The 14,283-nt window shown below is 49.7% G+C and overlaps 1 protein-coding gene across 1 annotated transcript; it reads left to right on the forward strand.

Moving 5' to 3' along the window:
• Nucleotides 1–8,350: 8,350 nt before the first annotated feature.
• On the forward strand, nucleotides 8,351–14,061 carry HSP90AB1 (heat shock protein 90 alpha family class B member 1). Its single transcript, XM_055406299.2, has 12 exons — nucleotides 8,351–8,506; nucleotides 9,857–10,003; nucleotides 10,304–10,510; nucleotides 10,607–10,766; nucleotides 10,908–11,041; nucleotides 11,155–11,463; nucleotides 11,816–11,981; nucleotides 12,193–12,383; nucleotides 12,491–12,638; nucleotides 12,763–13,031; nucleotides 13,272–13,605; nucleotides 13,690–14,061. Exons 2-12 carry the CDS (start codon nucleotides 9,857–9,859, stop codon nucleotides 13,797–13,799), a joined length of 2,175 nt encoding a protein of 724 aa, XP_055262274.1. The 5' UTR covers nucleotides 8,351–8,506; the 3' UTR covers nucleotides 13,800–14,061.
• Nucleotides 14,062–14,283: the final 222 nt, after the last annotated feature.

Consider the following 14,283-nt stretch of genomic DNA (forward strand, 5'->3'; position numbering starts at 1 on the left):
GGAAGGATTGGGGGCGGGAAGAGAAGGGGACGACAGAGAATGAGATAGCTGGATGGCATCACCGACTCGATGGACATGAGTTTGAGTGAACTCCGGGAGTTGGTGATGGATAGGGAGGCCTGGCGTGCTGTGATTCATGGGGTCGCGGAGAGTCGGACACGACTGAGCGACTGAACTGAACTGAAGGGAGTCTGCGGGAGAGCCTGGGTGCGGGACATGCGAGCCCTAGAGACAGAGGTGCCAAGAGTCATTAGGACGACCTCTGCCTGGTGGGCTCCCTGCCCCCGTCTGAGCTCCTCCCTCCACGCTGTTCGGGCCCCTCCCCTGCATCTTCAGCCCCGGAAAGCGTCGAGAACCAGACCTCAATTCCTTCACCCCAGCCAAGTGCGAACGAGCACTCGAGTCCCTGCCTCGCGCGCGACAGCCGAGAACCGCTAGGCAGGGACGCGAACGAGGGGAGCCCGCGTCCTTCTCAGCCCCGCCCCGCGGAGGGGGACGCGGGGGCGACGTCCCCGTGCTGCGCGCGCCCCCTGGCGGGAGCATCCCACGAGTCCTGCATCCGCGCAGCCCTCCACGTCTGCCTCCTGCCAATTGCGGGAGGGCGGGGGCAGACTTTACTGCTCCTTAAGTCCGGGTGACCTTGATCCAAGCGCTTTCCATCTCACAGTCGCTCATCTGTAAAGCAGGGGTAATAATACTTGCATAGCCTACCTCTCCCGGTTGGGAAGCTCCACAGAGTTAATGAATAACGCTCACCTGCGGCTGCTCTTACATATATTTACTCCTACGAACGCCTAATAATCCCAAGGAGGGCTGACGATGGCCAATGCCTGTTTTCGTCCATAAAACCGAGGCTGTAAAGGTTAACGGATGGGAAAACATTTTGTAAACGTCAAAGCACCAGGTACGTTTAAGTCTCTGTTTCTGTATCTCTGTGTCTCTCAGCCCTCATCACACACACACACACACACACACACACACACACACACACACACACGGCTGGAAAGGTTAACGGATGGGAAAACATTTTGTAAACTTCAAAGCACCAGGTAAGTTTCACACACACACACACACACGTTTCTAGGTAGTGGAGGGCATGGGAAAAGGTCCAGAGCCTCACGTGATAGGGTGGCACCATCACCTGCCTCCAGAACATTGCAGAGAGGCATCTTCTGACATCCCAGGGATTCTAAGCCTCCTAGGATCCCGAATTCCCATGACATCTTTCCCGGGAGAAACCAGCAAGGTCCTTCCTGATGTGTCGCCTCAGCCCCTCCTGTTGGTGAGTTCCTCACTCCCCACCAGCACTACCATGGCCCGAGCCATCTCTTGCCTGGTGCAGGTGGACCAGGCAAGCCTTGAGTCCTGCGAATGACCCAGAAATCCAGGCAGCTGAGACCTGCACATTGAGCAGTGCCTGGGGCAGGACAGGTGTCAGGCAGCACAGTTAAGCAGGTCAGGGTTGTTTGTGGTCTCACCTGCCCCCTGCATCTTTCCCTGACTATAATCTGCTCCGAGCTGAGCTGGTTTGGGGTTATGTTTTCCCTTCTTAGTCAGAGGGGACCCAGAACACTGAACAATGCCCAGGATAAAAAGGGCTGCCTGGTGGGTGTAATGGCAGGAGGAGGACAGACATTTCGGGGCTGGGCTGACCACAGCGGGTAGGCAGGACTCAGTCACACCCCCCAGGCCACATATAACTATGCCCTTAGAGAGTCAAGACACTGATATTGAATATTAAAGAGACGTTACCAAAGATGCGCCCTATTTACAATTCCTGAATGGCTTAGACCACAATCTCTGGCTTTCGCACCCCACTCTCCTGAGATATTTCGTTCTTGCCCCTGACTTCAGCCATCAGCCTTTGCCTCCTGAACGTCTCTCTTTGATGCCCCACAATCCTGAAACAGACTTCTAGACCCCCCCAACCCAGAGTGGTCCTCCTCCCCTCAGCCCCCATTTCTTTTTCTTTTTAAAATTTATTTCAATTGGAGGCTAATTCCTTTACAATATTGTGGGTTTTGCTGTACATTCACATGAATCAGCCATGGGTGGACAAGTGTTCCCCATCCTGACCCTCCCTCCCATCTCCCTCCCATCCCCATTTCTTTTTTCGATATTTTTTATTTTTATGCATTTACTTAGCTGCACCAGGTCTTCGTTGCAGCACGCGGGATCGTCTTGATGCAGCAAGCAGGATCTTTAGCTGCAGCGTGTAGGATCTTTCTAGTTGTGGCATGCAGGATCTAGCTCCCCAACCAGGGATAGAATCCGGGCCCTGCACTGGGAGCACCGAGAAGTGCCTCAGCCCCCACTTCTATCACCCTACCTCAGAAAAGACATGCACCCTGCCTCTGCCCCACCCCTGTGAGCTCCCCACCTTAAGCCTCTCCCTTCTCCAAGCAATGTCCCAAGGAGTCTCCAAGTGGGTGTTTTGTTGGTTGGAACAACACAATTAACTGGCTTGATTTAGTAGGTTTAACGTATTTAGACTTATCCAACAGCTAGGTGATAGATACATTTTCTCAAGCACACATGGAAGGTTTATAAATATTAACCACATCCTAGATTACAAAGGAAGTCTCAAATACAAAAGTTCAGCACCATACACACCATTGTATATTGTCGACATAAATGAAAAGATAATATAGAACTGACCATTTTAAGCACTTTTAAATGGATCAACAAAGGTACCATGCTGCTGCTAAGTCACTTCAGTAGTGTCCGACTCTGTGTGACCCCATAGATGGAAGCCCACCAGGCTTCCCCATCCCTGGGATTCTCCAGGCAAGAACACTGGAGTGGGTTGCCATTTCCTTCTCCAATGTGTGAAAGTGAAAAGTGAAGTCGCTCAGTCGTGTCCGACTCTTAGCGACCCCACGGACTGCAGCCTACCAGGCTCCTCCATCCATGGGATTTTCTAGGCAATAGTACTGGAGTGGCTTGCCATTGCCTTCTCCGAAAGATACAAGAAGGGTAATCAAAATCCTTTAAACTGAGTTAAAAATACTATATATTGAAATTTTTGGGATATAGCTAAAATAGTAATTGAGAAGAAACTTATAGTCTTAAATCCTTATGTCTGAAAAGGGGAAAGGCTGAAATATGCTAAGTATTGAAGTTAAGAAAATAGAAAAAGAACAACAGACTTGACCCCCTGTAAATAGAAGTCATGAGAAAAAGTTTAGCAGAAATTTAAAAAATAAAGGAATAAAGTAAAAAAAAATTAAAGAATTAAGCAGAAAAATTATGTAAATAAAATAGATAAATCCCTGGTAAAACTGATTATTATAAAAAAGGAAAAGACACAAAAGACAATTATAGGAATGAAAAAGGAGATGTACTTGAAACAGAACAGAGATTTAAAAGTTAGTCAAGGAAATAGAATGCCATAATCTTTAAAGCTTTCAAGAAACATCCAGAAAAATTATTAAATAAAATTCACTCAAGGAGTAAGTAGTAGAAAACTTGAATGCACTTATACCATGAAAAAAAAGTTTCTAATTAAAATGTTTTCTTTCAAAACTTTTTAATCTTATTTATTATTTATTTATTTGGGTGCACCAAGTCTTAGCTGAAGCACAGCACATGGGGATCTAGTTCCCTGACCAGGGATCGAACCCAGGGCTCCCTTCACTGGGAGCATAGAGTCTCAGCTACTGGACCATCAGGGAAGCCCCTAAAATGTTTTCATATACAAAACAATAGAAACAATAGGCAGTTTTATACATGGGTTCTACAAAACTTAAAAGAAAATAATCTCAGTGTAACATTCGTAAGTCTATTAATGAATTAAAAAATCAATAGATAAAAGAAATTTTAAAAACAATATTTTCAATAGATGCCAAAAAAGAATCTGATTCTTATTCAGTTTAAGATGTACCACAAGTGGGGAGCAGAAACAGTAAATGTGCTCAATGATGCAGGGTTCCTTTTCTGATCAGAAGGGAGACAGGGATGCCAAGGGCCACTCTTTTCACACATCATTTTTCTGCAGGTAGCTGGTGCAGTGTAACAAGAAATAAGACACACAAGGGTTAGAAAGGGAAAAACCAAAATATCATTGTTCTCAGGTGATAGCTAGGATGGTATTAGAAAACAACAAAATACTGATGGACAAATTAAGAATTAGTAACGTAGCTTACCAAGTTGTGAGATTGAGACACAACAATCAATTGCTTTTCAGACTCTCCAGGAAACAGAAAATGAACACAAATTTCCGTTTGCCACTGCATCAAAAATAACATAATAATCAAATGAGCAAATGCTGTGCAAGACATGTCCCAGCAGAACATGGAAACTGAGGCAAAGAGATGGAACACTGGTTGGCCCTGTAGACCTGCTCAACTGTCCCAACATATCTTAATGTCAGACCCACTGGCCCAGGAGGATGTCAGCTCAGGAACCCAGAGAGGTAAACTTGGTGAAACCAGGAAGACCACAACTGATGGAGCATGCCTGGCAGGCTCTGAACTTGGGGGGCTGCCTGTTCTGGCGGCTAAGGATCCAGAGCAATGTGCATGCTGAGTCGCTTCAGTCATGTCTGACTTTGTGTGACCCTATGGACTGCAGCCTGCCAGGTTCCTCTGTCTGTGGATTCTCCAGGCAAGAATACAGGAGTGGGTTGTCCGTGCCCTCCTCCAGGGGATCTTCCCGACCCAGGGATCAAACGCACGTCGATTACATCTCCGTCCTTATGCCCGCAGTTGTTTGACTCATCCATCGCCCTGAATCTAAACTCCCCTCAGTGGTGCCCTGACCCCCATGAACGACCATTTGCATTTCCTAACTAGAAGTCCCAGAATGAGCAGCAGCAGGAAGCCTCTACCCAGGCTGAATCTGTGTGCCCTGCCAGACCCTACTTCGCTTTAGCTAGATAGGGGTCTGCAGCACTTTTCTGCAAAAGGTGAGAGGATAAATATTTAGACTTTGCAAGCTATACCGTCTCTGTCTCAGCTATCAGCTCCCTCATTACAATGTGAAACAAACCGAAGACACCATGTAAACAGAGAAGTAAAGCTGTGTTTCAGTAAAACTTTATGGACACAAATTCAAATTTCATCTACTTTAAAAATATTTATTTTACTTGGCTGCACCTGGTCCTAGGTGCAGCATGTGGGATCTTTTAGCTGTGGCATGTGAGATCTAGTTCCCTGATCATCAGTGGAACCCCGGCCCCTTGCTTTGGGAGTGCAGAGTCTTAGCCACTGGACCACCAAGAACGTCCTCACATACTTTTCACATGACAAAATACTATCTCTCCTTTGATTTTTTTTCAACCATTAAACAACATAGAAACCATTCTTATTCACAGGCCATACAAAAGCAAGTGATAAGTCCACTGGCTGAGGGTCACAATTTGTCAGTCCTTGCTTCATCTGGCCACCCTCCGGGCAGCAGAAGGTGAGGCTGGGTGTTTGAGGCCTGGTTGGAAACAAAGGGTATTTTGGGAACATCAAGGATTGCAAATGCTGCTGAGACTAGACTTCTGGGGATCAGTGGCTGGCGGGGGGGGGGGGGGTGTCAAGTCATCTTTAACAGCCTTCAGTGGCTTCCCTGACCCTAAGTTAAGGTCAGAACTACTTAGCATGGCATTGTGACCCTATGTGACCTGACTCCTGCCTGCTGGGCCACTTTCAGTGACCCCTGCCTCCCTGGGCTTCCCTGGTGGCTCAGATGGTAAAGCATCTGCCTGCAATGTGGGAGACCCGGGTTTGATCACTGGGTTGGGAAGATCCCCTGGAGAAGGAAATGGCAACCCACTTCAGTATTCTTGCCTGGAAAATTCCATGGACGGAGGAGCCTGGTGGGCTACAATCCATGAGGTAGGAAAGAGTCAGACACGACTGAGCGACTTCACTTTCTTTCACTTTTACTTTGCCTCCCTTGAGGGTTCCTAGTCTCTCTGTCAGGGCTCTGCCTTCCCCATGCTTTCCCTTTGCTGGCAGCCTGCGACGGCCACCTTCCCCAGGCTGAGCTGGGAGACTGAGGTTTCTCCCCTGCTTCTAGCTGCACTGATTCACAACTGGTCTGCTGCAGCTCCCCCGAGTGGGCTGAAGGCGTCTTGCCTTGTTTCCACATCTCCGTGTGATAAGGCAAGGCTTACAAGTGGGGCTTAGCGAGTGTCAGTGAGCTGGAGAGGTCATCCTGGGAGGCTTCCAGAAGAGAAATCATAATTTCCGTGCTGATGTTGAGACTTGACATTTTCCCATTAGGAAACCCCTGAGGAATTTTTGGTCCTGACACTGGTCCACAGGAGTGATTCTTGTTCTGCTTCCGGCTTGAGTCTGGGAAGGGAGACGGCATCCACACTACTGGACTTCTGCAGCAGGGAGCACGGGATTTAGTGGAGCTAAGGCTCTGAGTTGACCCACCCAGGGGTACTCACTAAAGCCTTCCTCTCCCACTTTCTAGGTGTGCAGACTCACTCCCACCCCTTCACAGGACTGTGAAATACTGTGAATGTGCTTGTGAACCAGGGAGCAGGTGTTTAATTAACTAACCCCTTCTGTGCACAGGAAGGGCAGGTGCATTGGTGGGGGCGATGCTCCTGGTTTGAGGTTTCCATCAGGAACAGAGCAGCCAGGGACCCTCCTAGCAGCAGCGCCCTTCCCACACTCATTGACTTCTCCCAGCCACAAGCTTCTCCCAGACCATAATAAGGAGAAGTAGAAGTCTATGGAGAGATGAAATTGAGGCAATGGGGGCACAGCAGTTGAGGTCTGGAGTGCGGGCCAAGGAGAAGGGAAGGAACGGTCCTTTGTTTCCTGGAACTCAACACATGAACAAAGAAAATGTGGAAAAATGAGACTGGGCATCAGGGCTGCTGAGGGAGATCCGCGGGTGGGTGGTGGGGAACCTCTCCCCAGGATGCCAGGGACCGAGAAAGCAGGCCACGAAGGGAGTTGCTGGACATCCACAAGGTCACGGCGTAGGGAGGGGCCATTCTCTCCTGGAGGGCATCTGCGTAAAGGAGGCTTCAGAGATAAGGCCTTGGAAAAGTAAGGCCAGCTCACCAGCTGGAGGGCACGCAAACGGGGCAGAGGAGGGCGTCCCTCTGGCACTCCCTGGGCAGGCCCATGGCCTTGAGGCTCCGGCGCAACAGCCGAAGGGGAACGACTTGGTTCTGGCACCTGGAGCGGGCCACACTCTGACCAGCGTCCTCATGCTGCCTCCAAGAACTCCTGCCACCCTGCAGGAGTCCTTGGGAAGACCCGACTCTTCCCATATCTAGGCAGCTGCAGGAGAAAAGAGGGTGGGGAAAAAAAGAAAAAGGAAGCCAGATTGAGAAACAACTCGATATGCAAGTCTCTGCGCTCCCTCACCTGTGGGCGGCTGCAGAAGCTGGGGGTGGGGGGTGGGAGCTGTCCGTCGAGTAAGTGACCCCACCCCCAGTTTCTGCTCTCTGAAGGCGGCACCCTCAGAGCCGCCCCACCGGCCGGTGTGCTGTGTGATCGATGAGGGGAGAAGTGGAGTCATCCCCGCTCCACCCCACCCCGGACGCAGTGCCAGGCTAGCCGGGCCTGGCGGGTAGGGTAGAGGGTCGCCTCTGCAGTTTCCTGGAAGAAATGCAATGAGACCACTAGCCCCCAGGATCCCAGCAGTGCGGTTGCGGGGCGGAGCCGCCGCAAAGGCACAGCCCAGGCCGCAGAGGGCGGGGCGGGGCCTCGGAGGAAGGGGCGGAGCAGTCCGCCCGGGCCGGTCTGGAAGCTGCTGGAAGTGTCGCAGCACCGCCGCCCTGGCTCCTTCCGCCGAGTGTGCAGGCAAAGAGTCCCCTCGCCGGCTGGAGCCAGCGCCCGACCCGCAGCCGGAGCCACGCCCTGCGGCGAAACGCCGGCCCGCTCCCGGGAGGGCCTGTGTTCCGGGCATGCCCACGAAGTGGGACCGCTTTAATTCCGCAACGCCCGCGGAGCAGACCCCTTTCCTGTATCAGGCAGTTGGAGTATGTGTAGGGCAGCTTCTAATGAGGAGGTCGAGCCTCGGAGCATAGGGTGGAGTGGGTGACCCGTTTAGGCTTGGACCTTAGTCCCGAGGCTGGGACTCTCGGGAGTGGAGACGCCTGCTGCAGGTTTTTACAGAGGTCACTGGGGAATCCTCGCCTTTAGTTCCACCGCTTATGTTACATGAGCACTTCCAACATCTGTTTCTGATGGTGTCCTGTTTTTGGAGCGCGGAGACGTGACTGCGAACATCAGTAAATACCTGCACTCCCAGGGCCGGCGCAGGCAGGCGGCTCCCGCCTTTCACAGCCCCCTCCCCTAGTTTGGACCGTGACGTCAAGGTGGGCGGGCAGGCAGCGGCAGGTGCGCGGCCGACAGGCAGCCTCCTTTAAGGCGGAGGGATCCGGGGGCGGGCAGCTGGGCTGTGCTTCGCCTTATATAAGGCGACTGGGGACACACAGCCGTTCTCTTGAGTCACCCCCGCGCAGCCTTCTTGCGGCGAGTGAGCCCGAGGCAACCTCTGCCGGCTCGGTGTTCTCTAGTACCTGAGCTTCTAATTCTTGAAGGTAAGGCTCCGGTCTCATCTGGGCTGTTCAGGTTAGCTTGTTCTTTGGCGTTGCTTTCGGCCCACGCGTCCTTTCCGAGACCTACGTCTTGTGTCGGGGCGGCTTCTGGCGTATCGCTGCCTTTTCTTCTCTTGGGGGAGGAGGGGAGCGAGCTTGAGTTTGGTGGTTGGCGGCGGGGCTGCTTTTCCTCAGCTGTGAAGCGTTTTGTGGGGCCGCAGAATAGGCCGGGGGGGTAGGCACTGCACGTGGTGGCCGCGCCGGCCCGGGACGCTGCCATGTTTGCCTCTCCACTTCCGGACGCGGCTACGGGGCGCCGGAGGGTCCCCGAGGGGGGCGGGTGGGCGCGCCCGCTGTGACTCAGCAAGGCTGGCAGTGACCAGGTTTTGCCACTTGTTCTATCGGACGCAGTTCTTTTAAAGTCCTTTCGTTCGGGGCTTTTCCGTGAGGGTCTGCGACGAGCTCCGTTTTCGGTCGCCAGCGGCGTATATCGTGCCTCCTCCATCCTTCCAGATCTTTCCTGCGTCTCGGTGGAGGAGGGGCTGGCGAGCGGAGGGGGCAGGCTCTGGGATTCGTGGGCACGTCCCTTCCCCCGCCCCTCTCCGAGAGCTGAGATTGTTCTGGAAGCTTCTGGAGCCCGGCGCCCCGCCCTGGTGCCCGGATGCTGGGGCGAAGGGAGGCTGCGCGGTGGCGCCCCCTCCTCGTGTGGTCGACGCATGTCCAGCTGTGATGAGAGTCGGCCCCGCAGACTAAGGCCACCATCTTAGTGTTTGGTTTGGTATTGAGCTTCAGTCACGTGTGCAGAGGGGTCATGATGGAGCCTTTTCTTTATCGGTTCTTTGTTTTAATAGCCCACCTGGATGGGCCTCCCGCCAATCTCGAGTTAGCTGTCCCTACTATGGGAGGCAGCAATACCATATTATCTCCTTGGAGTTACCTCATGGGAGGACAGTTTTAAATCATTGCCCTTTAATGTGAAACCGGTTACCTTGAAGGTGGAACTATAGTCAGTAATTTGCGTATTTAAATATGTGTGAGTTTACCTCGCGTTCGAGATACCAGGGTTGGAGTGCGTAACAAATGAACTTAGATTGTGCTGATGCGTGATATACTTAACAGCAGTTTGGCTTCAAAATACCTTACAAGAAACATTAACGCAATTTGTTCAATGTGTTAGGCGCGCCCCTCCCCCCATTGTTTCTAAGGGTGCTGCCTGAAATTGATAGAGGAGAGGATTTTCCAGCCTTAGTACCCAGCTCAAAACAGTTCGAATAGTCTCTTCGTGTGTCTTGTGGCTGAGGGTGAACTTGAGTAGTCTTAAATTCCTGCCTTTTTTTTTTTTTTTTTTTTTAGATGCCTGAGGAAGTGCACCATGGAGAGGAGGAGGTGGAGACATTTGCCTTCCAGGCAGAAATTGCCCAACTCATGTCTCTCATTATCAACACCTTTTATTCCAACAAGGAAATTTTTCTTCGGGAATTGATCAGTAATGCTTCTGATGTGAGTGCCCTGAATGACTTCATTTACATTGGTGTTTTGTTGCTCAAGTGCTCCAAGAGAGGGTTTGGCATTTTGTGATGTTTACTGATAAAGGGGATATAAACTTAACTGCTGTTCCAAAAAGCATTGCCTTGCTCCCTGTGGATACATAGGACACTGTAATCCACTGGATGTCGTTCTCAACCTGCAAGCTAAAGGAGTAATCAGAATTAGAGTATTTGGGGAGTTTAAAAAGCTTTCTTTTGGGTGAGATGGGTTTTGAGGAAGCAGAATTGTAAAACTGCAATTTTGTACTTTTAGGCCTTGGACAAGATTCGTTATGAGAGCCTGACAGACCCTTCCAAATTGGACAGTGGTAAAGAGCTGAAAATTGACATCATCCCGAACCCCCAGGAGCGTACTCTGACTCTGGTAGACACGGGCATTGGCATGACCAAAGCTGATCTTGTAAATAATTTGGGAACCATTGCCAAGTCTGGCACTAAAGCATTTATGGAGGCTCTTCAGGTACGTGATTAGTTAGGCATAACCCATTTATATTATTGGTGTTTGCTTTGCCATTTCGTTGAAACTTGAGTTTGACTCTTTTGAACTTTTTGGCAGGCTGGTGCAGACATCTCCATGATTGGGCAGTTTGGTGTGGGCTTCTACTCTGCCTACCTAGTGGCAGAGAAAGTGGTTGTGATCACAAAGCATAACGATGATGAACAGTATGCTTGGGAGTCTTCTGCTGGGGGTTCCTTCACTGTCCGTGCTGACCATGGTAAGTTGGCTTTCCTGTTAGGTGTCCGGGTTAGAATTCTGGGGAAACAGTAATGAAGATCTTGAGTATTGAATGTGTAAAGCAGTTACAGTTCTGCCTTTATTTAGTTTCTTATACTCGGTTCTGATTAATTTCCTCTAGGTGAACCTATTGGCCGCGGCACCAAAGTGATTCTCCACTTGAAGGAAGACCAGACAGAGTACTTGGAAGAGAGGCGTGTCAAAGAAGTGGTGAAGAAGCACTCTCAGTTCATAGGCTACCCCATCACGCTGCATGTGAGTATGCACCGGCGACTCGGGTGCAGGCAACTGCTGCTTGGAGAAGTGCGTGGACTGTGGGGTCATTCTGCTTTTTTGTACTCTGAAACTGCCATCTTTGATACGTCTAGCTGGAGAAAGAACGTGAGAAGGAAATCAGTGATGATGAAGCTGAAGAAGAGAAAGGCGAGAAAGAAGAGGAAGATAAAGATGATGAAGAGAAGCCCAAGATTGAAGATGTGGGCTCAGACGAGGAGGATGACAGTGGCAAAGATAAGAAAAAGAAGACAAAGAAGATAAAGGAGAAGTACATTGATCAGGAAGAGCTGAACAAGACCAAGCCCATCTGGACCAGGAACCCTGATGACATCACCCAGGAGGAGTATGGAGAGTTCTACAAGAGCCTCACCAATGACTGGGAAGACCACTTGGCAGTGAAGGTAAGTGTTGCTTGTTGGCTCAATAGGAGGAGCTGATGGACAAACTTACCCAGCTGGTTGGTAGCTGGGAACTGTGAATGCTATGAATTCATTTGCTATTGGACACTTCCAGGGTGGAGAAATGACATCTTTCCCTGTGACATCTCTGTCTCTGGTGGCTTTACCCACCTGGAGTCTTTGACCCAAAGATTGTACAGTGCTTGTAGTTGGATTCATTTAGGGAATTAGGGCTTAAATTTTCTCTGCAGGGATAGGAAGATTTTTCTTTCAAATAACTGGACATTTTGGTATTGGGACAAAAAAGTCGCTCTTGGCTTGTGTACATAGTTGGCTTATCTTGGATTTTTTTTAGCACTTCTCTGTAGAAGGTCAGTTGGAATTCAGAGCACTGCTGTTCATCCCCCGTCGGGCTCCTTTTGACCTCTTCGAGAACAAAAAGAAAAAGAACAACATCAAACTGTATGTCCGCCGTGTGTTCATCATGGACAGCTGTGATGAGTTGATTCCAGAATATCTCAGTGAGTTATCTTTTTGCCCTAATGTAGTTCGTTTCAGCATTCTCAGGGGGACTGGAGTCTTTATCTTAGATTAAGGATCCTCTGCAACCTAACAAGTGAAAGTTTGGTGAGAAAATCGATCCTTCTGTTGAATCCAGATGACCTTATATCGTTTATCTTTATCCCCGCCACTCCTGTATCTTTAAAACCCAGTTTCCATATTTGATTTCAGACTTCATCCGTGGGGTAGTTGACTCTGAAGACCTTCCCCTGAACATCTCCCGAGAAATGCTCCAGCAGAGCAAAATCTTGAAGGTTATTCGTAAGAACATTGTTAAGAAGTGCCTTGAGCTCTTCTCAGAGTTAGCAGAAGACAAAGAGAACTATAAGAAATTCTATGAGGCATTCTCTAAAAATCTGAAGGTAAGCAGCAAGTACTTGCTTAATAATTATAATGAATTTTTTTTCGTTCACTTAGAGGATAAGGAGTTATTTCCTAACAAAATGATTTTTTCCTTCTTCCCACAAAGCTTGGAATCCATGAGGACTCCACTAACCGGCGACGCCTTTCTGAGCTGCTGCGCTATCACACGTCCCAGTCTGGAGATGAGATGACTTCTCTCTCAGAATATGTGTCTCGCATGAAGGAGACCCAGAAGTCCATCTATTACATCACTGGTGCGTTGGAACCTGGGTCTGATCAAAGCCTTTTTTTAGAGGTGTGGGGAGAACACTCAAGGGTCCTGGGGAACTGGCAGGATGAGGCATTTTGGCTCTTGAGTCACACTGAGTAATCCTACAGGTGAGAGCAAAGAGCAGGTTGCCAACTCTGCATTTGTGGAGCGCGTGCGGAAGCGGGGCTTTGAGGTGGTGTACATGACGGAGCCCATCGATGAGTACTGTGTACAGCAGCTCAAGGAGTTTGATGGGAAGAGTCTGGTCTCCGTGACCAAGGAGGGCCTGGAGCTGCCTGAGGATGAGGAGGAGAAGAAGAAGATGGAGGAGAGCAAGGCCAAGTTTGAGAACCTCTGCAAACTCATGAAGGAGATCTTGGATAAGAAGGTGGAGAAGGTAAGTCATTATGAAAGCTAAGTTATCTTGTTAGAGATGCCTTTAGAGTGGTTTCCTTCATCTTTGGTTTTAGGCAGCCTAATTTGTTTAGTGCCATCCTACTTTTTGTTCTCTTAAGGTTGGTATTTCTATAGAACTGTCCAAAGATGATGCATCTTTTCCCCCAAGAGTAGAGATAACCATCTTTGCCTTGAGGTGGTAATTTGAGTCAGTGTAATGAGTGTTTCTGACTATCCTCAGGTGACGATCTCCAACAGGCTGGTGTCTTCCCCCTGCTGCATCGTGACCAGCACCTACGGCTGGACTGCCAACATGGAACGCATCATGAAAGCCCAGGCGCTTCGAGACAACTCGACCATGGGCTACATGATGGCCAAAAAGCACCTGGAGATCAATCCTGACCACCCCATCGTGGAGACCCTGCGGCAGAAGGCAGAGGCAGACAAAAACGATAAGGCAGTCAAGGACCTGGTGGTGCTGCTGTTCGAAACTGCACTGCTCTCCTCTGGCTTCTCGCTTGAGGATCCCCAGACCCACTCCAACCGCATCTACCGCATGATAAAGCTTGGTCTGGGTGAGTATCCTTGTCCTCTCAAGTGTTGGGCACTCTTGAAGGCTTTTGGGGGCATATCTGAAGTGGTTTCTTTCCTGCTCTTAGGCATTGATGAAGATGAGGTGACGGCAGAGGAGCCCAGTGCTGCTGTTCCTGATGAGATTCCCCCTCTTGAGGGTGACGAGGACGCCTCTCGCATGGAAGAAGTAGATTAGGAGTTTCTACCTGCAGACTGCTCCCTCTGTATAGCGTCCCCATGGCTCCCACAGCAGCAGCCCCAGTGGCCCTGGCCCATGTGGTTCCCTCTGCTGATGTCTAGTGGTTTTATTTCTGTCCTTCTAAGGCAGGATACATGGGCCTCAAGCCCTATTCCTCTCTACGTTTGACATGGGGTTTGAATGTTGTGTGTTGTGTTTTTGTTTATTTTGTTCTGAAATTAAAGTATTGAAAATAAAGAAGATGCAGGTTTTTTACACAGTTCTGCTTTCGTAGATTTAAGTATATACAGTGCTGCCTTTGGAGTTATCCTTTATGTATCCCTTTACAAATCTTAACCTGCCATCATCCTGAGTACAGATAACATGGTACATAAAGTGAAAGTCAAAGTTGCTCAGCCGTGTCCGCTCACTTTTGTCTGACTATACAGTCCATGGAATTCTCAAGGCCAGAATACTGGAGTGGGTAGCCGTTTCCTTCTCC

Source organism: Moschus berezovskii, chromosome 23, assembly GCF_049115385.1.
Source record: "Moschus berezovskii isolate FMDL1 chromosome 23, NW_MosBer_1.0, whole genome shotgun sequence".
Lineage (NCBI taxonomy): Eukaryota > Metazoa > Chordata > Mammalia > Artiodactyla > Moschidae > Moschus > Moschus berezovskii.

Coding starts and splice junctions, on each gene's coding strand:
- HSP90AB1 (XM_055406299.2), top strand. CDS start 9,857: ATGCCTGAGGAAGTGCACCATGGAGAGGAGGAGGTGGAGACATTTGCC. Junction 12,384..12,490: donor CATTCTCTAAAAATCTGAAG/GTAAGCAGCAAG, acceptor CTTCCCACAAAG/CTTGGAATCCATGAGGACTC. Junction 13,032..13,271: donor TGGATAAGAAGGTGGAGAAG/GTAAGTCATTAT, acceptor GACTATCCTCAG/GTGACGATCTCCAACAGGCT.